Source organism: Arachis hypogaea, chromosome 14 (assembly GCF_003086295.3).
Source record: "Arachis hypogaea cultivar Tifrunner chromosome 14, arahy.Tifrunner.gnm2.J5K5, whole genome shotgun sequence".
Classification (NCBI taxonomy): Eukaryota; Viridiplantae; Streptophyta; class Magnoliopsida; order Fabales; family Fabaceae; genus Arachis; species Arachis hypogaea.
The window spans coordinates 5,886,452-5,912,199 of NC_092049.1; the positions used below are offsets into that span (position 1 = coordinate 5,886,452).

The 25,748-nt window shown below is 35.0% G+C and overlaps 3 protein-coding genes across 12 annotated transcripts; 2 read left to right on the forward strand and 1 right to left on the reverse strand.

The window, feature by feature from the left end:
- The first annotated feature begins 7,456 nt into the window (after window positions 1-7,456).
- Window positions 7,457-11,252, forward strand: LOC112741203 (polyadenylate-binding protein RBP45). Its single transcript, XM_025790079.2, has 6 exons — window positions 7,457-8,001; window positions 8,310-8,775; window positions 10,289-10,344; window positions 10,414-10,544; window positions 10,640-10,736; window positions 10,845-11,252. The coding sequence occupies exons 1-6, from the start codon at window positions 7,708-7,710 to the stop codon at window positions 11,034-11,036; spliced, it is 1,236 nt and encodes a 411-aa protein (XP_025645864.1). The 5' UTR covers window positions 7,457-7,707; the 3' UTR covers window positions 11,037-11,252.
- A 6,207-nt stretch (window positions 11,253-17,459) lies between these two features.
- On the forward strand, window positions 17,460-17,771 carry LOC112741204 (uncharacterized). The gene has a single exon (XM_025790082.3). The coding sequence runs from the start codon at window positions 17,460-17,462 to the stop codon at window positions 17,769-17,771; it is 312 nt and encodes a 103-aa protein (XP_025645867.1).
- Window positions 17,772-21,009: 3,238 nt separating this feature from the next.
- LOC112741205 (uncharacterized) lies at window positions 21,010-25,613 on the reverse strand. 10 transcript variants are annotated; one of them, XM_072215418.1, is made up of 5 exons: window positions 25,430-25,608; window positions 24,497-24,617; window positions 23,989-24,395; window positions 22,733-22,949; window positions 21,010-22,482 (listed from the first exon to the last, which is right to left on the reverse strand). In XM_072215418.1, the coding sequence occupies exon 5, from the start codon at window positions 22,196-22,198 to the stop codon at window positions 21,170-21,172; it is 1,029 nt and encodes a 342-aa protein (XP_072071519.1). In that variant the 5' UTR covers window positions 22,199-22,482; window positions 22,733-22,949; window positions 23,989-24,395; window positions 24,497-24,617; window positions 25,430-25,608; the 3' UTR covers window positions 21,010-21,169. The 10 variants fall into 10 exon arrangements, with proteins under 10 accessions (XP_072071519.1, XP_025645869.1, XP_025645870.1 ...); XM_025790084.3 differs by having other exon boundaries at window positions 22,728-22,949; window positions 23,989-24,419; window positions 25,430-25,564; XM_025790085.3 differs by having other exon boundaries at window positions 22,728-22,949; window positions 25,430-25,558.
- Between the last annotated feature and the right edge of the window lie 135 nt (window positions 25,614-25,748).

Genomic DNA, 25,748 nt, shown 5'->3' on the forward strand with positions numbered 1-25,748 from the left:
TAGGGTTTATCTTGTATTGATTTTAGGGAATTTTATGACCTTTAACCCACATTTATTCAATGAAGTGGCATGGTTTCATGATTATCTCCTTAGTTGTGCTTAAGTGTGAAAACATGCTTTCTAGGCTTTAATTTGATAAATTTAATTCACCTTAATTCCATTAGGTACCTTGATATGTTTGTTAAGTGATTTCAGATTTAGGAGGCAAGGATTGGATTGAGGGGATGAAGGAAAAGCATTGTAGAAATGGAGAACTCATGAAGAAATGAAGGAATCGCAAAAGCTGTCAAGTCTGACCTCTTTGCATTTAATCGACCATAACCTAAGCTACAGAGGTCCAAATGATGCGGTTCCAGTTGCGTTGGAAAGCTAACATCTGGGGCTTCAAAATGATATAAAATTTGCCATAGTTGCATCGCGTTTAGGGGTGCGCATGCGCACTGTACGCGTACACGCTGATGGTTGCACATGATTCACTTAATGCAACTCGTGGCCAGCAATTTTAGAAGTCTTGTGGGCCCAATCCAACTCATTTCTGATGCTATTTAAGCCAAGAATTGAAGGAAAATTAACATACTTTGGATCATTGGTCATAGTTTAAGTTTTAGAAGTAGTTAGAGTTAGTTTCTAGAGAGAGAAGCTCTCACTTCTCTCTATAATTAGGATTAGGTTTTAGATCTAGATCTACTTCTTCTCCTCTTCTAATTTCCTTTTCCCTCTTCAATTGTTCTCTTGTAGTTGTAGAATTCTTTTTCTCTTGTAATTCCTTTGTATTGTTAGTTGTAGTTTATGAACTTTCTTTTGTAGATCTACATTTCTTCTTCAATGCAAATGGTAAGTTCATTGTTGTTTCATAATTGTTTTCCTTTTCTATTGTTGATCTCTTGCTATTCTAGTTAGATCTCTCTTTAATTCTTGTAATTTATGTTGTTTACTTTTATTGCCTTCTATGTGTTTGATGAAATGCTTCTTCTAGTTATTAGTTAGATTTTGTTCCTCTTGGCCTAGGTAGAGTAATTAGTGATGCTTGAGTTATCAAACTCTTTTGTTGATTGATAATTAGAGATTGCTAGTTGACTTGGATACCACTAAAGCTAGTCTTTCCTTAGGAGTTGGCTAGGACTTGTGGAATCAAGTTAATTCATCCACTTGACTTTCTTTCATGGTTAGAGGTTAACTAAGTGGTAGCAATGGACAATTCTCATCACAATTGAGGATGATAGCTAGGATAGGACTTCTAGTTCTCATACCTTGTCAAGAGCTTTGTTAGTTGTTAGTTTATTTTCATTGCCATTTATATTTCTTGTTCCTTATTCCCAAAATCCCAAAATATACCTCAACCAATAACAAGAACACTTTATTGTAATTCCTAGGGAGAACGACCCGACGTTTAAGTACTTCGGTTTATAATTTTAGGGGTTTGTTACTTGTGACAAACAAATTTTGTATGAAAGGTTTATTGTTGGTTTAGAAACTATACTTGCAACGAGAATTTATTGTGAATTCTAGACCACACAAAAATCCAATCATCAAACATCTGCAGTCCTTTCTCTGCTTTTGAATCAGATTTTTGCTCAAGCTCCTTAATTTCAGCCAGAAAATATCTGAAATTACCATAAAACACACAAACTCAAAGTAGAATCCAAAAATGTGAATTTTGCACTAAAACCTATGAAAACTTAATAAAACTTAAACAAAACATAATAAAAACTATATGAAAATGATGCCAAAAAGCGTATAAAATATCCGTTCATCATAACACTAAACTTAAACTGTTGCTTGTCCCCAACCAACCAAAAAAAAAGTAGGATAAAAAGAAATAGAAGGATGCAATAAATTTTAGAGTTCTTAATGAAGCTCAATTTCAATTAGATGAGCGGGACTAGTAGCTTTTTGCTTTTGAATAGTTTTGGTATCTCACCTTCCATTGAAGTTCAGAATAGTTGGCATCTTTAGGAACTTAGAATCCAGATGATACTATTGATTCTCTTAGTTAAGTTATTTTTTATTCTTGAACACAGCTTCTTTAGAGTCTACTTTGTTTTCCAGTATTACCACCGGATACATAAATGCCACAGACACTTAACTGGGTGAACCCTTTCGAATTGTGATTCAGCTTTGCTAGAATTTCCAGCCAGTGGTGTCCAGAGTTCTTAAGCACACTCTTTACTTTGGACCACGACTTTAACTACTCAGCCTCAAGCTTTCCACTTGACACCTTCACACCATAAGCATATAGTTAGGGAAGCAGCTCATTTGAATTGCCTAGGCTAAGATTTTTCTTTTAGGCCCTCCTAACCATTGATACTCAAAGCATTGGATCCCTGCTTTTGCCTTTTGGTTTAAAGAGCTATTGACTTTTTGTTCTTGCCTTTGGTTTAAAGAGCTATTGACTTTTTCTGCTTTTTATTTCTTTCTCTGCTTGCATTTTTTTTCGCATATTTTTTTTAATTGCTTTTTGCTGATTTTTCTTGATTCAAGAATCAATTTTAGGATTTTTCAGATCACCAATAATACTTCTCTTTTATCATCATTCTTTCAAGAGCTAACATTTTTTAACTCCAATATCAAATATGCACTGTTTATTCATACATTCAGAAAACAAAAGCAATGCCACCACATCAAAATAATTGAACTATTCTTAATATATAACTCGAAATTCATGCATCTTACTTTTCTTTTTCAATTAAAAATTTCTTTTAAGCAACGTAATAGATGCATGGAATATTTCATAGCCTTAAGACATAAAGACAGATGATCATGCACTAGAAACAGACAATAAAACAAAATACATGGAAAATAGAAAAAATTAACATAGGCAACAGGGAAGTAAAGGGAACGAATCCATCATAGTGATGGCGGCTACTACTCCTTCTGGATGATCCAATGGAATGCTTGATTTCCTCTATGTCACGCCCCTGCCTCTGTTATTCTTCCCTCATAACTCTTTATTCTTCCCTCATGACTTTTTGATCTTCTCTTATGTCATGGAAGATGGTGGAGTGCTCTTGATGTCTCATCCTTAATTGATCCATGCTGGAGCTGAATTCTCCTAGAGAAGTGTGCAATTGGTCCCAATAGCCTTGGAGAGGAAAATGCATCCCTTGAGGTATCTCAGAAATTTTTTATTGAGGCAGTTCCACATGCTCTTGACGTGGTCCATGTGCTGGATCTCTAGTTTGTTCCATCCTCTTCTTGGCGATGGGCTTGTCCTCCTCAATAGGAATGTCTCTTTCTATGACAATTCTAGCTGAATTGCATAGATGACAGATAAGGTGGGGGAAGGCTAACCTTGCTAAGGGGGAAGGCTTTTCAGCTTTCTTGTACAACTCTTGAGGTATTATCTTATGTACCTCCACCTCACTTTCAATCATGATGCAATAAATCATGATGGCTCTGTCTATAGTCACTTCTGACCGATTGCTAGTAGGGATGATAGAGCGTTGGATGAGTTCCAACCATCCTCTAGCTATAGGCTTGAGGTCAAGCCTTCTCAGTTGGATAGGCTGCCTTGAGCATCCCTCTTCCATTGAGCTCCTTCCACACAGATATCTGAAAGGACTTGGTCCAGCCTATGGTTAAAATTGACTCTCTTAGTGTAAGGATGTGGGTCTTCTTGCATCATTGGCAAATGGAGTGCCAACCTTACACTCTCCGGGCTGAAATCCAAGAGACGCCCTTGGACCATGGTATGCCAATTTTTGGGACTTAGGTTCATGCTTGTATCATGATTTTTTGTGACCCATGTATTGGTATAGAACTCTTGTACCATCAAGATCCCAACTTCTGGGATATGATTGGTTAGGACTTCCCAACCTCTCCTCTGGATTTCTTTTCGGATCTCCGGGTACTCATTATTTTTAAGCCTAAAGGGGACTTCAGGAATCACCCTTTTCTTTGCCACTACTTTATAGAAGTGGTCTTGATGAGCTTTGGGGATGAATCTCTCCATCTCCCAAGATTCAGAGGTGGAAGCAACTGCTTTTCCTTTCCTCTTTCTAGAGGATTCTCCGACTTTGGGTGCCATAAGTGTGAATGGAAAGCAAAAAGCAAGGCTTTTCCAACACCAAACTTAAAAAATTTGCTCGTCCTCGAGTAAAATAGGAAGAAAAGAGTAGAAGAAGAAGAGAATAGAGGAAATGGAGAGGGATAGTGGATTCGGCCAAGAAGAGCTTTAGTGTATGAATGGGGTGTGTATAAAGGGTAGGAAGAAAGGGTATTTATAGGAGTGGGATAGGTTGGGTTCGAATGAATGGGTGGGAATTGGGTGAGAAATTTTGAATTTGAAGTGGGTGCGGGTTGGTGGAAATTATGACGGTAATGGGAAGTGATAATAATATGGATGTGATTGGGTTAAGATTTATAGAGAAGAGTGTGTGGGGAAGAGTGAAAGTAAGAGAGAGAAGAAAGTGGGGTAGGTGGAGATTCTGTGGGACCCACTGATCCTGAGGGGCTAGGAAATTCAAGTTCCCTGCCCCCTTGTGGGCGTTGAACGCCCAGCTCTTACTCCTGGCTAGCGTTCAACGCCAGCTATGTGCCTCTCATTGGGTGTTGAACGCCCTTGAGGGACCTCCTTCCTGGCGTTCAACGCTAGGTCTATGCCTCTGTTGGGGCGTTGAACGCCCAGGTTCTGCCCCCTGACTGGCGTTCAACGCCAGCAAGGTTTTTGCTTCAGGGTGTTCTGTTTTCAGCTCTTACTATTTCTGTTTTTGTTCTAACTACTGCACATGATCACAAACTTAAATAAATATGAAAATTAAATGGAAATAACAAATAAACTCAAAGAAAAACAATAAAACATTAATTATTGATGGGTTGCCTCCCAACAAGCGCTTCTTTAACATCTCTAGCTTGACGGTTAGCTCTTTACGGAGATGGATAGGGGCTCAGAATTTCACCTCTTACAGTGAACTTCTTGTCTGTGCTCTCATGGATAAGTTCCACATGTTTCAGAGATAGGATCCTGTTCACAGTGTGTGGAATGACTGGATTATTTGTGAAGACAACTCTCATGCCAGGTGAGAGGCTTTCAGTGAGGATTTTCTCATCTCTCCAGCCTTTAGGTACTTTCTTCTTAGTACCTTTATTCTCAGTGCTTGATAATGGCTGCCCAACACCGAACTTAGAATTAGTGTCTGGGGCTCTGTATAACTTTGCACTGAGAGAGACGGTTAGAACACTAAGTGTTGCACAACTGTTTCTCTGTTGTCAAAGGGAGAGTTAGGGTTAGGCATCTTGAACAAGATGTGGTCCTCCCATAACTATAGAATCAACTCTCCCTTTGGTACATCAATGATGGCATTGGCAGTGACTAGGAAGGGTCTTCTAAGGATGATGAATTCATCCTCTTCCTCCCCAGTATCCAAGATTATGAAATCTGCAGGGATGTAAAGGTTCTCAACCTTTACTAAGACATCCTCTACACGGCCATAAGCCTTTTTTATTGACTTGTCTGCCATCTCTAGTGTGATTCTTGCAGCTTGTACCTCAAAGATTCCCAACTTCTCCATTACAGAGAGTGGCATAAGGTTTATGCTTGACCCTAAGTTACACAGAGCCTTATCAAGAAGAACACTGAATATAGTTTTCGAAAATTTTAAGAAATTAAAGAACACACAAGTGACACCAAACTTAAGAATTGACACTAGACTCAAATAAGATAGATTCATTGTCACAATTATTTCAATCATGGTACAAATGAACCCCAAAAATATTTTAATTCTCCTAATGTTCTCATTAATTTCATAATTCATTCTTGTTGTTTTCAAAAAAGTATTCTTTCGTTACAGAATGATCTTGTATTTCATCAAACCATTAAAAATATTTGCACTACATTTGTTTGTTCTATCCAAAAACAATGCATTCACATATTAGAGAGAAAATATAAAAATAAAATTAATAGAAAAAATTGCAGTTCTTTATTTATTAAATAATCATTCGAAACTTACCTTTCACGTAGAACATCACAGAAATCATCTTTCACGGTTGTCAATGATATTTGACTTTAACAGAACATCTGAAAGATGATAAAAAACATGTTCCGTCGTAGGTGAAGCGCATGTTCTGAATTTTCCTCCACGTCAAAAACTTGCATTGACGGATAACTTCTCTCCATAACAAATTTGCTATGAACTCGAGCCAAATTCATCTTCTTGCCCACCATTTTGGGGCAATTCATGTTACAAAGTAATAATTTAAAATTCGAAAAAAAATTAATTTAATTTAAATTTTTTTACCTAAAATCCTTGTTAAACTCAGTATTTAGTTCAAAAAACATGCTATATCATTAAAATACAGTGAACACTTTAATATTATTCTCATTAAAGATGTGTTATGACGAGGCTAAAGGGACGAATATTTTAAATTTTAATTTTTAAAATTTTTTAAAGATCATTTTATCAATAACATCTTTTATATATCACTTTGTCAGCATTAGAATCTTTCAAATATCGCATTTATATTTACCTCTTATTTAAATTTACAAATGTTGCAACTATTTTCACATCTCACAGTAAAATTGTTTTTCTACCGTCACCAACCAAAAAAAAAAATTTTTTTTTCTACCTTTTTAAATTTATTTATTTTTACTCAATCGTAATTTTATACATAAAAGGTTATATTTATCTCAACCAAGTAATATAACAACTTTAATTATAATAAACCTACTCATTACTTATATTCAAATAATAATAGTATTTTTTTTATTACTTGAAAAAAAAATTTTAGGTACAAAAATTTAATCTGATATAAAATTCTAATTCTCGTAATAGTCTTTACGTTGCATTTGATTCTAAAAATAGGATAAGATAAAATGTTAAGAATAAAATATAAAAATAAAGATACAAAAATTAGTATTTTTATATTTTATTTAATGATAAACTAAAATAAATTATAAAAATTTAATTTATTCTCATTTTTTACATTAAAAAATAAAAAAAAATAACAAAATAATAAAAAAATAAAAAGTAAATTGTAATTTTTTTATTGTATCTCTATATTTTTTCTACTAAAATAAATATAAAATATACCTATTTAATATTTTTAGACATGATGGGTTTGTTTGGGTAAGTTTTTAAAAATTTTTTTTTTCGAATTATCTTTTTTTTAAAAGATTTTATGAAAAAATAAAAGTAATTTTATGTTTGAGTATCTCATACAAAAAATTTTTTTATCTATCAATTATATTTAAGTATAATAATATAAAAATATTTTTTTATTTATTTATTATATAAAAAATATCTTTTTTAAAAAAAATCTTTAAAAAAAATATAAATTATAATTTTTCAAAAAAAATATATATTTTTTTAATTTTTTAAATATTTTTATTATTAAAAATTTACGCAACATACTAAAAAAATTTTTTTTATTAAATTTTTTTTATCAAAATAATGGGCCTAAACAACCGCAATATCTTTATCGTATCTTTTATCTCAAACAATATATTTTGTGTGTTTGTGTTTGTCTAAAAAATCGCAGTTTATATTTATATACTCTGAAATAAAAATATCAAATATCTAATCTATCATCAATTACCACGCAAGACGCAAGCACGCACCTTTTTCCCCCTTTCCTTTTTTTAGGGTTAGGGTTCCACTCTTCCCCTCTCCTCTCTTTTAAAGGACTCGCACACCCTCCTTATTTTCTCTCTCTTCCGCGCTTCACTTTCTCTTTGGAACTTCAGATATTCTCCGAGAGAAGAAGAAGAAGATGATGCAGCCAGGACCCGGAATGCCTCCAACAAACATGGGCCAGCAGCCACCACAGCAGTACCAACAGCAGCCGCCGCAGCAGCAACCGCCATACATGATGATGCCGCCTCAGCCTCAGGCGCCCCCACCCATGTGGGCTCCTTCCGCCCAGGCGCCGCCTCAGCAGGTTGCTCAGCCGCAGCAATCGGCTCAGCCCACCAGCGCCGACGAGGTCCGCACCCTCTGGATCGGAGACTTGCAGTACTGGATGGACGAGAACTACCTCTACAACTGCTTCGCTCACACCGGCGAGGTATGAATTAAGAAAAATTTTTGGACTTGTATACAATCCCTTCTAATCTATGTGATATATAAAATTTTGGTACCTTTTTGTGATGATGTATCAATGATTTATGAGTTTGTTATCGAGCTGAATAGGATTTTCTGATTTATTATATGTGAATTTAGGGTTTATCAAGTCCATATATTGGATTTAGGATTTGCCTAGATGTGCTCTGTTTATTTTTGTTTGAACTGGGGTATTGATTTAGCTGCGGATCCTGAAGGTGGTTTATGATATTGTTGTCTTGCTAATTAAGTGAGGGATTATTTTGTTTTCAGGTGACCTCAGTAAAGGTTATCCGGAACAAGCAAACTGGTCAGTCTGAGGGTTATGGTTTTATCGAGTTTGGTAGCCGGGCCGGAGCTGAGAGGGTGCTCCAGTCATATAATGGAGCGATTATGCCAAATGGTGGACAGAGCTTCAGATTGAACTGGGCTACTTTTAGTGCTGGTGAGAAGCGTCATGATGATAGTCCAGATCACACCATATTCGTTGGTGATTTGGCTGCAGATGTTACTGATTACCTCCTTCAGGAGACATTTAGGACTCGTTATAGCTCGGTGAAGGGGGCAAAAGTTGTGATTGATAGGCTCACTGGCCGGACTAAGGGTTATGGTTTTGTAAGATTTGCGGATGAAAGTGAACAAATGAGGGCTATGACTGAGATGCAAGGGGTTCTTTGTTCGACTAGACCCATGAGGATTGGACCGGCCTCTAATAAAAACCCTGCCACTCAGCAGAAAGGTTTGTCAATTTTGTGGTTCTTCAGTTCTGCAACTTTTTGCTATGAAACTTTGAATTGCCTTCCAAATGTCATATTCCTTTTACTGAGTGATGCTGGTTGAATTCTGGGCTCTATGCCCCTAATTATATTTGTGGCAGATGCTAGATTTGTGTTGTGATTTTTTTCAGTTGTGTTCCTGAAGCTTTGCAGTCCAAAGTCATTTCTTCCTGCAATTTCCTTTAAAAATTTGGGCAAAATAAATGATATATAGTAGTAAAATCTTATAGAACTCATGTTGTCTCAAAGCAGGGTGTCAAGAGGCTCTGTCATCTCGGAGCCTGGAACTGATTTCAGCTGAAATGGTTACCATTTTAGTGCATGGCCTTGGTTAGGTCAGTTATCCGTTTATGTCTTGCCCGTTATTTTTCGCGGCATTTTCTTTTCACCTAAAATGTTAGATTGTTCTTTTCAGTTTTCATTTCGTTTATTGGTTTAGTTTTACCCAAATTACATTATGTAACTTTTCTAGTTACTTTATTTTTTCAGTCCACCATCCTTTAATCATTGCTCCTTTAATTTGCTCCAATTAGTTTACCATAAGAAATATTTTAATTTTTTATTAGCTGGCCCCTCTGCCAAATCAGATGTATTTACTTTAGCCCATTTCATCTGTTCTTCTAGTAGATGCCTTTTAATTTCACCAATCTCTAGCTCGTTTATACAGAAAGCCCAGTGTTCGTTGATTTTATTTTCTAGAAGTTATATTCTGGGTGGTTTCTTTTATCATCCTTTTTTAATTTCTGTGATTTAGGTTTTGTTCCCTGTATGTCTTTCTGAATCGCTGAGAACTGTGCTATGAAAGTAAAGTTATAATAATTTACTGTATATTTCTCATTCCTTTCGGATGTCGCAACTTGTGAAACTCTTTAATGCATGAGAATGTTAGATATAGCACACTAGAGCCGATCAATACTGTTTATAGGTGTTGTCCGTGTGTATACTTCGGTGCTTTTTTTAAAATCCCTTCTGTATGATCTTCTCTATATTCTCACTTAACACCATGTATTAATATGACAGTTTTTTCTGTTGAGTTTAATAGGATTTATCTGATTACATGTTTAGATTTTATTGTCTTCATTTATGATGATTGTGTATAGCTTTTGATGTGTGGTGTATGCATGGCACTAACTACACTGTTCCTTCTCTGTTTGCCCTGCACCTAGCCTATTTGTGTTTTTGCTGTCTTCTTTTCTTGGATATGTATAATTATATATATATTTTTAAAATTATTGGATAGTGTGATATAGTACTTAATTAAAGGTCTGTGGTACATGCAAGGAACATGTCATTTTGTTACCTACTTACCTTTGAGGTTGCTTTTCTTTTTAATATTTAAGTCTATGATTAAGTTGCGCCCATATTTAAGTTGAGGTGTCCTTATGGCGTTTTTGTTGGTTACTACTGTTCTAATATGATTCACTCACATGTTCACTTTTATTCATCTTTCACTTCACTTCTATTTTGATCGTGCAGCATCTTATCAGAATCCTCAAGGTGCACAGAATGAGAATGATCCAACTAATACAACAGTGCGTACCTCTCTGCATATAGAATCTGCTTTATTTTTGCTTCTTTCTGACCTGAATTTTCTTTTGCAGATTTTTGTGGGCAATTTGGACCCCAACGTCACTGATGATCTTCTGAGACAAGTTTTTGGTCAGTACGGAGAGTTAGTTCATGTGAAGATTCCAACGGGCAAGCGATGTGGGTTTGTCCAATTTGCAGACAGGTAACATAAGCTCTTGCACATCTGATATTTACCTTGTGACACTGTTGTGCAATCAAAATGCAGCATCTGATCTTGTTTTTGTTTTCTTGCAACAGGAGCTGTGCAGAAGAGGCACTAAGGGTTTTGAATGGATCCCAGTTGGGTGGACAAAATGTACGGCTCTCATGGGGCCGCAGTCCTTCAAACAAACAGGTATTCAATGTCTAATTTATTAATTTCAGTAATTAAAACTGCACAGCACAGCAATTGCAAAAAATGAGTTCTGGATCTTGATGAATGAGTTGGATGATGCTTTTTCAGTCTCAGCCGGAAACAAACCAGTGGAGTGGCGGGAGTGGTACCGGCGGGAGTGGCGGATATTATGGATACGCTCAAGGCTATGAAAATTATGGTTATGCTCCCACTGGACAGGACCCCAACATGTATGGCAGTTATCCGGGGTATCCTAACTACCAACCTCCGCAGCAACAGCAGCAATTAGGATATAGTTGAGAAGTTACTACATTTCTGTCATCTACTATTGTCATGTTATGATACTTGTTGAGTTGTTTTATCTATCCTCGAGTCTCGTGGAAATCTGTCTCTGCTCCTTTTTGCTTTCCCCTTTTATGTTTCTCCCAAACGCTCAAACCCCCTTATTGTATGCATAACGAGTTGTTTGCTCAGTACTTATTTAATGTTCAGATATGATGCGTGTTTTCTTTTAAATTTGCGTTCTGATTTAACTCGGTGTTACGTCAAGTTATTTACAAAATGTACACACAGAGATTAAAGATGTTTATTTTATGATAAAGTAGGTTTTGTCTTCTTAATTCTTTGAAAATTTTTAAAACTATTCTTGATGTTTAATTTTGTTTAACATTTGAAATAGTTTTAGTTATATTCCAATTGCTAATTTTTTGAGTTGATAATTGACATTTTTTACCCCAAATTTTCCTCTGTATAACCCTGCTGTCATTCTCCCAAACCCAACAAGACCACCTCCTCCATCGCATGCTTTGTTACTTCCTTTCTTGCCTCTGCTTCTAGGGGTGGCAATATGTACCCTACCTGCGGGTATCCAACCCGACCCTATCCGGTCGGGTAGGGTTGCCAACCCGATCTGCAGCGGGTAGGGTAGGGTGCGGGTAGGGTTTTTGTGCGGGTCGGATATGGTGCGGGTTGAGTCTCAACTCTACCCTATCCATTGCCATCCCTATCTGCCTCCCTTTTCAGTTTCCACTCTACACCGTTGGATCTCACTCACTGCCTTCTCAATCCAATGTTAGACATAGACAAATAATTAATGTGAAAAATTAATTTGGTATTAATTTTTAGAATTAAAATGTCAAGAAGATTCTTGTTATACGTATATGAGCTTACTAGGAGAAAAATTGATGATGAAATAATATAATAAATTATTAAGGGTGCAAGAAGGTGATGCAAATCATGCCTCGAATTTCCGTTAGATGTCACGCACTGTCACTGGCGTGCTGCTGGTTGTCATCCTATTCTTTCAAGATTCGCATATTGTTGAGAACTCTCTTTAATTATGAATTATTAGCCAGTCAAATCAAATTCATCTAATTAATTATTGTATATAAATAGAACTAAATATTATCATTTTTATTTTAATAATACTTTCTTTTTACAAATTCATGGAAAAATCATATGTAAAATGACATCATAAGTAAAAAAAAATAGCACCACTACTCTAATTTATTTTAACAGAAAATATTTTACACTTTAGGCTCAATCATATGACATCTTAATAAAAAAATTAGTGCAAAACTGTAAATCCTTGTAAACTTTTATATACTCCCTATACTGAAGACGGTGACTTTAATTTCCATTTTTGATTTCTTCAAGAGTTCAAAGATCCCTCCATGGTGGCGGTGGAAATTTGGTCTGTTCTACAATGTGCAAGTCTCATGGATTGTGACTTTGCAGTTTGACTTTTGGGGGTCAATCATTAAGTATCTTACAACAAGAGTGCAGCTAGCACAGAAATCAAAGTATATTACAATGTGTGCCATCTCATCATTTCACACTACATCTTGTATGATCCTAATATACACACCTACCTACACATTATCATATCATAATTCATATCTCATACCTTATAATTAATCTTGCTTATCACCACTACATTCTATTCTTTCCCAAGTGAGTGAAGTGTTTCATACTCTTTTGAACTAATCATAACTCATTTATTAATGAACTCTTCTTTAACCCTCCATTTTAAAATAACGCTAATGTTAGAAAGGAAAAAAAGGGTCAAAATTTATTTTATTAATAATTAATAAATATTAAATAAAGAGAAAGTTTATGAGACCAGCAAATTTTGTAATTTTTAACTATCAATTAGTTATCAATGATATTTTTAATGATGTGAAATTGAATTTAATGGTGTAGAATCATTCAATTTTCTTTTGATGGTTAAGTGCTGGCTATAATTTAACAAAAGTACTGGCCCTCTAGCACTCCTCTTAAATAAAATAAGTTTTAGGGTTTATTTGAGAAGTTTTAAAAATTATTTTTTTAAGTTTTTCACTTATAAAAAATAGTAATATTGATGTTTGGTGTAATTTTTAAAATTAAATTATAATTTTTTAAGAAGTTATTTAAATGTTTATAGAGAAGTTAAAAAAAATTACTTCTCTCGTAATAAAATTTTTTTTATCACATTTCTTTTAATATAAATATTTATTATTTAAATTATTTTTTTAAAAATAACTTAATTAAACTATTTACCCAAAATAGACCTTAGTTGTTTTTAATCATTCTTTTTTGTTATCATATATTTTGATAGAAACAAATACTTACCTATTATATTATACTAAAATAGTCACTCACGAAGGTCCTTGTTAATAGGCTTCGTCCTCATCTTGCGGAGATTGTTGGCCCGCTTCAAGGAGGATTTATTCCGGGACGAGGAACTCCTGACAACATCATTATTGCCCAAGAAGTCCTCCACTTTATGAAGAAGACTAAATCAAAGAAAGGCACACTGGCATTTAAGATTGATCTGGAGAAAGCTTATGACAGAGTTGACTGGAGGTTTTTAGCTCATACCCGTAAAAGCTTTGGTTTTTCTATTCCTACACTTAATTTGATTATGAATTGTGTCACTGCTTCTTCCTTATCTATTCTTTGGAATGGGAGTCGTCTGAATGGCTTTACTCCTAGCCGAGGTCTTAGACAAGGAGACCCTATGTCACCCTATCTTTTTGTGTTGTGTATGGAGCGATTGGCATGCTTTATTAGTCATCAGGTTGATTTGGGCTTGTGGGAACCGGTTGCTATTTCTAGAGGGGGACCAAGAATATCCCACTTAATGTTTGCGGATGACTTGCTTCTATTCTGTAAAGCTACAAAGAGACAAGTGCAAAATGTGATGTTGGTTTTAGAGACTTTTTGCAAAGCATCTGGGATGAAGATTAATGTGGAGAAGTCTAAAGCGCTTTGCTCCAAGAATGTCTCAGCAACAAGGAAAGAGATTTTCACTGGGGTATCCTCTATCAGATTTGTCCAGGACTTGGACAAGTATCTTGGAGTTACCCTTAGCCATTCTAGGGTGACTCGTTCAGCTTTCAATGGTGTCCTGGATAAGATTCGAAGTAGGCTAGCAAGCTGGAAAGGAAGTTTACTCAATCGGGCTGGTAGACTTTGCTTGGTTAATTCTGTTGTCGCTGCTATTCCCACGTACCAGATGCAGGTCTCTATTTTTCCCAAAAAAATCATTATTAAATTGGAGTCTATGATGAGGAATTTTCTTTGGAAAGGACAAGTTGATGGAAGAGGATTGAATCTTGTTAGTTGGAAGGTACTGGTTACTCCAAAAAAATATGGAGGTTTAGGGATTAGAGATCCTTATTGTGTAAATATTGCTCTTCTTGGGAAGCTAGTTTGGACTTTCTTTCAGCAGCCAAACAAGCTATGGGTCCAATTGTTGGATGCCAAATACCGATCATCTCTATATGACTGTTTTAGTTATCCTAAGAACAAGGACTCTCCTATTTGGAGGTGTCTTTGCAAGGCTTGGGAAGTGTTGAAGGATGGGTTTGCTTGGTGTATTGGAGATTTGAACCAGAATTTTTGGTTTTCTAGCTGGAGGAAAGAAGGACGGTTATCTAATGAGATCGATTATGTTCACATCTCTGATTCGAATCTCCGGATACAGGATATTTGGTCGGTTGGTAGGTGGCATTTGGATACTCTTTATTCTCCTTTATCTCAAAATCTGAAAGATAATATTCTTTCTTACAATCCAGATGAACAAGCAGGTCCGGAAGTGGGTTGGTATTGGAGTGGGTCTGCTGCCAAAGTCTATAACTCTCGCAATGGTTACTTGTAGTTGTGTAAGCAGCTGTTTAGTTGGGAGGAGCGGGAGAATTGGCTTTGGCTTTGGCGCCAGCTTGTTCCGGAAAAGTATAAATTTTTGGCTTGGTTGTGTCTTAAGGAGGCTCTTCCTACTGCAAGTTTTCGCTTTAGAAGAGGGATGTCGTCATCGGATAAGTGTCCAAGATGTCTTTCTAGCCAGGAATCGGTTTTACATTGTATTCGGGATTGTCCCAAAGCTCAGCTTGTCTGGCATAGGTTGGATATTTCTTGTCATCCTTTGGATTTGAAGAACTGGTTCTTGTATCATAGCAGAGAGCATCCGTTCAAGTTCTTTTCGGGACTTTGGTGGATATGGCGAGCAAGGAATAATGACATCTTTAATCCCGATGAAACTTGGCCTCCGGAAAAAGTGATTTGTCTGGCATTAACTTCAGAAAAGGAGCTTAGGAATATCTTTGAATTACAACGTATGTCCCTTCCCTCTACTCTAAATGGTTTTTGGAATCCCCCATCCATTGGTACTTTTAAGATTAATTGTGATGCTAGTTATTTTGGTTCGGATGATAGTGTTGGTTTTGCTTGTGTTATTAGAGATTATAATGGGAGCTGGCAAAGGGGGTGTTTGGGAATGATTGAGAGTAATAGTATTCTTCAAGGAGAATTGTTTGCTATTTGGAGAGGATATCTCTTAGCTTGGGATGTGGGTCAACGAGATGTTATTTGTGAGACGGATTGTGTGGAAGCATTTAATCTTGTTACTCAAGATGGTTTTGGGTTTATTGATCCACTGGTGCTCAAAATAAAAGATATCATGCATTGGAATTGGCAGGTTGACTTTCGTTTGATTATGAGAGATGCAAACACGGTGGCAGATACTATGGCAAAGATGGCGATAAAGTTACAACTTTCGCATGTGGAGCTTCTTTCACCTTGGGAGGAGTTTAAGAGTAGTCTTAAACGGGACTGTCCCTCTATTTAGGCAGTTTTTTGTTTTGTTTGTTTTGTTTTTCTTTGTTTAATTTATTTCGGTCACCAAAAAAAAATACTAAAATAGTCACTACTCACTAGTAGCTGATCTGCGAGCTCATTTGTAAACCTTGTAGCTAATCAGGTTACTTAGTTAAAGTCAAGAGAGTACATACACATACATTAGTTTAAAATAAAGTTGAAAGTTGAAACTAACCATTTTTCTACTTCTATATATTATTCTATTAAAATTAAATATGTATGATTAGGTTACAAAATTATTTATATGTATAATAAATACTTATTCAATAATATTTTATGTTAGTAGTGGTATTATTATATAAATAACAAAACAAATAACTAACATTATTGTTGTCAACGTGCCTTATTTAAACTAGTATTAGTGTACACATAATATAATAGTAATAATCTGTAGCTTATTCTACTGTTTACCAAACCTTAGCCAAATGACGCCATTAGAGTCACTTTTTTAATTAATTTAACTAATACTTTGCCAAAATGCCACCCTAAACTTTCTTTTTATTTGTGCATTTGTTTTTAGCGTTCAATTCAACTTCAACTTTTCTCTTCGAGTTTGTCTTATTACTTAATACAAGCTGAAAAAAAAATATTTAATGAAAAATATCAGTGGCTGTGAGTTATTCTTTGATATTAAAATTAAGAGCATAATATAAATTGGACATGTAGAGTTTACTTAGCAATCAGATGACACATGACTTAAAAAATGAAATAAAAACTTGAAAGGATTTTAAAAGGAAACTACAAATAAGTTCTTGATCTTTTATCTTAAAGATAGATAAATCATCGACTAATTGAAAATATAAAAATATCAATCACTTCCTAAAATACGAGACATATAAATTCTTCTATTAAATGTCTCACATTTTAAAAATTAAAAAATATTTTTATATTTTCAATTAATTAAAAAGAATAAATAACCATTTGTATCCATAAAAGATGAAAACACTGATATATGTACTCATGTAAGATGTCTTCCGTGTGACAAAAGTACCTTACGTGGTACTCCAACCCTCCAAAGACAGGATACTTTTGTCACACAAAAAACATTTTAAGTGGGTACAAATTTAGTTTCAATTTAGTGTACATACGTTTTCATCTTTCATGCGTACATGGTCATTTATTCTAATTAAAAACTTATATGTCTTCGAGTTAAAAAATCATATACCTATTTGTTTATTTATTTTCAAATTTTAAATACAATGCAATGAAATCTATATGATTATTTAACAAAACAAAACCAACCTCCCCCACTCCAAATGTCATTTGATATCTTTTTAAATTAGTTTAAATCTATAAAAAAAACTTAATTTAAAAATATTGGCAAATTGGATTTGCAGATGAGAGAGTGTGTTTCCATTATTTTTCATCATAAAGTGTTGTTTTGGGGAGGTTTCCATTGAGGACGAAATTGTATGAGATGCCAATTCAGGGAGACTCATCATCTAAATTAAATAAAGAAAATGATTAATTAATAATGCACATGCCATATGGTTCCTCCCCAAAATAAGCACTATAAATGCTTCTTTCAATACCACTCTTTATTTGCAACATCTCTCTACTCTCTCTTTCTCTCTCTCTAAGGAAATGGCTGGTGTTTGTAGTAGGAAGCAGTTCCATGGTTACTCGAAGATGGAAAAGGAGGATTCTGAAGAGATGATACATAGGAGGGCACAGTTCTTGATCTACAAGGTCTTGCAGCAAGCTGATTCTTCTTATTCTTCTTCTTGTTCTCGCAGAATCAGAATCTGCAAGCTCAAGGTGAAGATCGGAAACAGGTTGAGGAGGCTGAGGAAGAGAATCCTATCTGGATTCCATGGACTCAAAGCATGGAAGAAGCGCTTCTTTGCAATTGGAAGTAGTACTACTATTAGAGCACTTCCTCCTTTCATCAAATGAGAAATTCTCTCTTCTTCTATCTATAATCAACAACTACTTCATCTTTCTGTTTATTATCTCTCATACTCATAATCATAATCATAATCATACTTTTTGTTTAGACTCAAATGCATGCATGCCTCAACATTATTTTCTTTCTTTCTTTTTTTATTTGTATATAAATCTATCTCTTGATTAATTAAATTAAGTGTGACTAATAATAAGGGAGAGGGAGAGTAATAATGTTTAATTAAAGATGATCGAAATGTCAGGTGCTTCTTGATGATCTGATTAATGTAACAAATCATGATCATGATGATGACAATGCTTGCATGCGGTCGGTGTGTAGTAGTTAAGTTTCATATCAAAGGTGATGTCTGATCTGCTACTATAAATATCATTATGCCCAGTCTAATCTGGAACAACACAATTATTGAAACAACTAATTAATTCAACATCACTTTCCATGTTTTGGTATCAATTGATGAACTTCAATAATATATTAATTATAAAAAAACAGATAAATTTTAACTGTTTTATTTTTAGTCATAATCTTTCCAGTAACATTATTTTAAGACATTATTGACTAGTAGTGAGCAAATTTATTTATATATATGCTGTTTGATTCTCAAAATTATATAAATATGTATGAATATTCACTTGAGATTAATTACTTAATTAATCTAATCAGTAATTAATCTAATCAAGTTCTTTCACTTGGTATTTTGAGATCCAAAGTTGATTTTTTATTAAAAAAATTATATTTATATAAAAGGAATCCGAAACTTGGTGTGAAAGAAAGTGCTGGCATTAATTGGGAACAATTATTGGCGAAAATGAGTCAACTCTTCCAACACACTTCCCCCTATACACACTTACCGTACTGACCCAGCTACATCCTGTGATTGCATCATATCTCTAGGATTTCAGTGACAAATAATATAATTTTTATTTCAAAAAAATTTATTAATTATACAATGCTTATTCTATGGTTTATAATATAAAAGCATATAATTGTGGGATTAACAAAAGTATTTGGACTTGACTTAATTCTCAACACCTTCATTTTAATTGCATTAAAGTACGTTCTATTCTACTAGCTAGCTCATGTATATATATGTTCATTGGATTCTTTCTAATACGTACCATGAATTAATTAATTGAACCTTTTTTTTTTAAATAAGGTAATATATATGTGTGTATGAATCTGAAATTCTGAATAGACATGCAGAGCAGCGGGGTTCATGTATACCACACAGTTTTTCTTTGAGAAGTACAGCTATATATATAAAACATTTAACGTAATTTATTTATTTATTATTTTTATTTCTCACGGTATTCTTCAACTTGTGGGATCAATGACTAATTCGTCACAAATTAAAACTCCATTTAAGGATTTTACCATTAACTAATGGGCAGCTGTATGCAAAAGGTGAAATTCAAACTATTGATATACACTTTGTTTAAATAGACTAATGAACTAACCACTAGAAGTAAATTTATTTAATTTTGATGAGTAGACTACCCCTACCATTATTTAACAAGTGGTACGCATGCTTTCACGTTTGGGGCTTTGAATTAGACCCACCAACTCTCTCACTCTCACGCCCCTCTCCTGATTTTATTTCAACTTCACTACTCAGACAATGCTAGTGCTTTATTTTACTACCTGTTTTGAAATTCATTTATAACCACCGAAACAAAAATCTTGGTAAACTATTCATTGTGCCAATACTTCATTTCAGCTTCTTCTTCTTCTTACTTTTCTTTTTGTTCTTTTGTTCTTTTTTTTTTTATTACATTTGATGGGTGTTACTTTCGAAAAAAATTCCCAGCTTAATGAATCTCATTAATTTCAAGTATTTATAAATGCGTAAGTATATATAATTTGTAATACTCGTCCAAAAACATAAAAAAGAGTGAGACTCAACTAGTATAAAGTGACAAAATCCAATGGTCCAGTAGTCTACGACAACATTAATTATTTAATACTTTTGGTATGGAACCATAAGAATTCAATATGTATACCAGTGTTACCCACACATTTATCAATTCTGAATCGTAGTTTTCTTTTTGTGTTCTCACCTTTTTCAATCGTTTTTTGGCTGTTTACATGCATTCATCATATTCAACACCACACACTCATATATGTAACATCTTTAATAATGTCATAATTCCTGACCAAACAAAATATAATAATAATGTCATAATTAGATAATAATTATATATATTTCTTAAATTAAAGTCTACATATTGCTCCAGAGTCTAAAAAGATGGCACATTCAATATTAGTGTACCACGTGCTATAAATATCACGCAATAATATTTCATATGGTAGCCGATTTTAGTTAATATAAGTGGATAAACTATTTTATTAGTTACAATAATGTTACATAGACTATAGATGAATATACATTGGAAATGAATCTCCTCGATTTAAAATTTTATGAAATGAAATCATGTCAAATGTGGATTTTTATTAAACTAATAATGTAAACTAAGTCATCTGAATCTCTAAACTTTAAACCAACAAGAATATTAATATATCATTATAATAATATGGTATTGAATTAATTACCTCTTGATCCCAGTCAGGGCGAAATGAGATCCACAATAAAACGAGCGTATGCATCAATGTCCCCCCAAGTCAACAAGCTAAGTCAAGGTTTCTATCACCAATGACGATTTTGATACAACTTCATTTTTCTGATTCGTAAGTCTTATACTATTATTATAACTATAGATTTTCTTTAGACTAAACAGTAATTTTGGTTCTCAAAAAAATCAATTTTTGATAAAATAATCTTTAAAAAAAAATGACATTTTATCTTTTCAAAAGTGATCTTAGTTTGATAAAATATAAAATTTCATTTTATAGGTGAAAAATGATTCAAATATTTAAATCCACTCTTTTGTTGGTATATTCGAAGAACTATTTAAAAACTACATATAAAAAATTAATCTCTAGATGAATTTTACATTTTTGTTGTTATATTTGAAAAATTATTCACAAAGCACATATAAAAAGAATATTAATATCTAAATCATTTTAACATATTAGCCACCTCAAATGACTAATCTACTTTTCAATTTTTTTGATGTAATTCTATCCTGCTCATGAATTTTCTTCAATGCCATTGAGTTCTCTTGCTCCTGTCTTCCTTATAATTACTGCTTTAATGTATATTTCAATTGTTCGGCATTTACTTTGATGCATAAAACAGATAGATCTGACTCTAATCAAATGTTGAAACCATGATTGTGGTTTACCTAGGGTCAAGACTGAAGTGCACGCAATTTTATTTAAATACTAAACTTTGTTCACATGTTACAAGGGTGGGATAAAAAAAATGGCGCTTCATAGTTGCAAAATGCTTAAAATCCATCCACCAGTGGATAATGTTAATAGAACTAGCATGTTATCTCTTGAATCTTTGCTTAATCTTTACCTTCACATTAATGCCATTGCCAATGATAGACTTGAGAACAATATGAAGCTTTCCCTCAAGCTTTTCTCCTTTTCTTGGAGTGTAAATAACGTCATGAATATCATCAGCCAGTGCTCTCTGAGCCAGAATGGCACCCACAGCAGCACAGGTGGTCTTGTTCTTGGTAGAAGCCAGGTCAAACTTCATATCCTTAGAAATGGAATGTGCCACTGCAACAACCTTGCTAGTTACCCTATGAACAATGCAAGCACGAACAGAGCCTTTAGATATGTAAATGTCCAAGCAAAATGGTTCATGATAAGGGCCTGTAAGCTGGTTAAATGTGGGAGTCCTCTGCCTCTTGTTCTCAGGAGAAACATCTTTAATTTCATCCAACCGGGGCATAAAAATTCTGCTTCTTGTTGCGATATGATCTTTCGGAAGCTTATCTTTGGAATTGGAAGTCACATTTGGATTTGGACACTCTTTAGCTTTCTTTGCTTCCTTAGTGTTTTCCTTCTTGTTCTTGTCTTTCTTCTTGGAAGATTTCTTGCTGTGAAACTCTAAATTATACTCTTCAAACTCCTTGGAACTGCGCTCGAGCTTATAGAACAGATTCCCGCGAACCCTCATGTTATCCATATCTTCCAAATCCATGTCATCCTCAACATGAGAGGGGTTACAATCATCGGGTTCATCAATACCATGGTGTGCAAATGTAGTAGCTGCTGATCTAGCCGAATGCCTTCCTGGCCAGGCTTGTGCCACCCCAGACGAGACACCCCAAGCATCACCATCTACAAGCTCTATGTTATATCCACTTGGAGGGTGATCAAAATTGGATAAAAATGGTGAAAGATGAAGGGTAGTGGAGCTCTCAGAAGGTGGCACAGATGCAGCTCCATGGCCATCATCCTTATTGGGAATGGTGGTGAGATACTTGAACCAGAAACTGGATTTTCTCAACAGAAATCGTTTGTTGTATAAGGAAGCAGCGCTTGTTGAGAGGAAGAACACCATCTTCGGAGTTTTGGATACAGAAGTGGATGGCTCCGTTTACATTAGAATAGCACGACCCAAAATGTTAAGGCTCTCAAAGAAGCAAAACACCGTACAGTTGGCGTGCAGGGACAGAAATTGCGCAAAACTGAGACTGGCGATTGTAAAACCTCAAACTTTCGCCTTCCTTTCTTTGTCTCCGATAAAATTTGAGATGTAGTGCAAAGTCCAAAATCTACTTATTTGCGAAGAGCTTTCACCTTTGTCTTCTCATGCGTTGCCATAAATATTTTGCTTCCAATTTCCTATTCATAGATTTTATTTTTACCATCAATACTTAACTATTAAACTATGAACATCCGAAAAATATGATCAAGTAAATGCCATAAAGAAAAAAGATCTAATACATAACCAAAGAAATTAAAAAAAAAAATATGATCTAATATGGCATTAACAATAGATACTGTAACATATATGAAAGGATTAAGGATTAAAGTGTTACAATTTGATTTTGTAAAAAATGAAGTGTGTAAAAAAAAAGAGGGAATACCTTACATTGCTTGATTAATTGTCCTCAGTCCTCTTTGATATGGCAGAACTCTGGATGGATTAGCAATCCCCAACTTGAACCAAGACACAGACCCATGGAGATGGAAAAAAGATGATTCTGCAAGCAGCCTACCTTTTGTGGCACATATGGGAAGCTAGAAACGCTCATATTTTTGAAGGCAAGGCTGAGCTCCCTATGCAGATCGTTGATGAAGCTTGGAAGCTAGAAGAAGATTTTCGAAGAAGGGGAAGATAAGAGGAAAGTTATGTTCTGTTTGTTGTCTTAGCTATGTGTTCATTTGAGGTTTTTTTGAACAATAGATGTTGCAGAAATTCTCATATATACTAGTACACACCAAAACAATTGAGCAGTGAATATAGCCATTTTATCCAAGACAAAATTCAACTTGATAAGCAAACATTTTATTAGAAGGGCCATAATGAAAACTTACACAGTAACTTCTGAACCAAATCCATTTTAAATTGGGAAAGATAACAGAGCTACAATATAGAAATTATCAATATAACTACTGGACATTATCAATTCAGTGTATCATCCATCTCTGTGAATGCATCTGTAATATATTTAAGATGGAACTGCAAACCAAGAAAGATATGAAACCATATGGTCTTCTCCTTTTGTTAAGTACTATAAAGAAATACCCAAAAAAGATACCAATCGCTAGAGACAAAAATGTCTTGGCAAATAAAAAGTCACCACCTTAATCCAGCCTAACCCATTTCAGGATAACCATTCCAGTTTTTACACATTAAGAAACAATATGAAAAAATGGCAAGATCCATGAAAAGAATCCTAACGCTAAAAGTTTCATAGGCCAAACAATGTCAGAAGTCAAAACAATTGCATGTTACCAAAGTGGAAAATGTATGTTTTATTCCTGCAATGCTCAGTGGTGTTCTTCTCTTTCTTTTTTTTTTTATTCAAAAAAATGCTAGACTTAAAAAGCACAATTACAACATCATCAGTTCTTTCAAGTTTTAGGACATAACAAATTAATATGGCCTCATCTGGCAATTAAATGGCATATTTCTCATATATCCATACCAAAGACAATACACAAACATAAATGTATCAAGTTAAAACAAAATCATCCATCCCACATAACTATTAGCATATATCACAGTTAATATGGAGAACGCTTGAAAATCTATATTTTCAAATAGGATCGGACTTGCACATGGCAAGCAAAACTTGCCAACCAAGGCAAAATCCAACAAAAAGAGATGTTGGCGGAACATACCTCGCCACTGATGACTTGATTAACCAATTGTTTTGCAGACTCAATTTGTTCAGGGTTCCCTTCAATTTTTACTGTTCTTTCCGTGGATGTGTCACATGTATTCTAGCTCCAGTGGAAGCTTGCATATTCTTTATTGTTTCCCCACCTTTACCAATAACAAGACCAACCTTTATGTTAATACATTAGGTGTTTGGTGGGTATCCCATAGGCATTGCTCATGTATGAGGCCCATATTTGGATAGCTGCAAAGCAAGTACACATTGACGGAACCACCGCCTTTGCCGTCTCCGGTTCCAATACTCCGTTCCTTTATTCCTTCCTTTCAATCAGAATACATCTGTTCTTTCTTCTCATAACTGTCTCTCTTTACGCAACGTGCAGGGACTCCTGCTGACACTTCGAATGACCTTGGCAAGAGAGGGGTAATGAAACTAACAAAGTTATGAGAAACTCAGCCCAATGATATGTTAAAATAATCTCTGGTGGTTAAAGACGACATCATTTCTACCTTGTGTAATCCAACCATACCAGTTCTCACACCAAATAATCTCAGGATAGGATCTTTATTCCCAATCCACAAAAACGGTATAAAGAGGAAAGCGGGAAAGTCAAAATCATGTAACTGCAAGCTGAGAGGAAAGTGGAGAACTTGAGCAAGATGTAATAGTTGAACAACAGTAAGAAAGACAAGAAAACCATTCATGAAACAAGTAGTGTGAAAATTGAAATACATAAATAAATAAAGTTAGGAATGTTGGTGCTTGGTTGTCCATGATTGCTAAGAATGAAAGGGAGAAAGGGAAAGGAAAAGCGAGTATTGGGAATGAAGGAGGAGGCTCAGATTCGCCATTTGTCAGACAAGAAGAAATCGGGGAAGGCATGCATGCATGCATGGCTGCGTCAACAGGCAGGCAGACACTGCACTGAGTCACCTCGCCATCACACACACCCCTCTTAACCCCCTACTCATACGTCTGTTCCAATTGAAGAGAACATCATCACTGCCTCGTAATAATAACAAGAAGATGAAGAAGAAAAAGTAGTAGTACTATATGATGAGAGTACAAGCAGAAGCAGATGCAATAACATTAACTTTGAAAGGAAAGAGAGAGAAAAAAAGAGAGGGAATGGTTTGTGTGTTTGAATTTTGTTGTTGTTGTTGTTGATGCTTGTAGGTTGGGAAATGGAATGGAGAGAGGGGAAGTAATCATAGGCATTGAGAGCTGAAGCCTCATACTTAAACCAATGATGAGATCGAAAGGAGGCTCAGGTTGGCATTCACACTGAGAGGGGCAATACAGCAAACAAGATGGCTGCGTCAACAAAAACGACGCCTCGCCACCGTGCGCCTCCTCACTCACTACTCAATGCTCAAATGCACAACACCATCATCACTGCCACATTCTATCATATCAGAATCAAATCAAAAGGAGATGCATACCTGCGTTGTGTTACTCACTCGCCACCGCCACCGCCACCGCCACCGCCACCGCCACCGCCACCGCCACTTAAGTCACGGGGAACTTTTCAACCCTAATTAGTAATTTGGTTCACCATCATGTTCCCTTCCAGCTCCAGGTTACCTTTTAATCCCCTTTTCTTTTCCGGCCAATGCTAACCAATTCTCTCTACTAGCCCAAAAATCATAACCTGTTTTTACCCATCGAGTTTTGGGCCTCTTTTTTTCGTTAAAGAGGATGGCATCAACCCGGGAAAAGCCTCTGCAACCCCTCCTGGAGTTGTTTTTGTTCCTTTTCTGG

Excerpts from the sequence above, each read along its gene's own strand:
- LOC112741205 (XM_025790083.3), bottom strand. The coding sequence starts at position 22,198 with ATGGTGTTCTTCCTCTCAACAAGCGCTGCTTCCTTATACAACAAACGA.
- LOC112741203 (XM_025790079.2), top strand. The coding sequence starts at position 7,708 with ATGATGCAGCCAGGACCCGGAATGCCTCCAACAAACATGGGCCAGCAG. Across the intron at positions 8,776-10,288 it reads CCCTGCCACTCAGCAGAAAG|CATCTTATCAGAATCCTCAA; the intron begins GTTTGTCAATTT and ends TTGATCGTGCAG. Across the intron at positions 10,737-10,844 it reads GCAGTCCTTCAAACAAACAG|TCTCAGCCGGAAACAAACCA; the intron begins GTATTCAATGTC and ends ATGCTTTTTCAG.
- LOC112741204 (XM_025790082.3), top strand. The coding sequence starts at position 17,460 with ATGGCTGGTGTTTGTAGTAGGAAGCAGTTCCATGGTTACTCGAAGATG.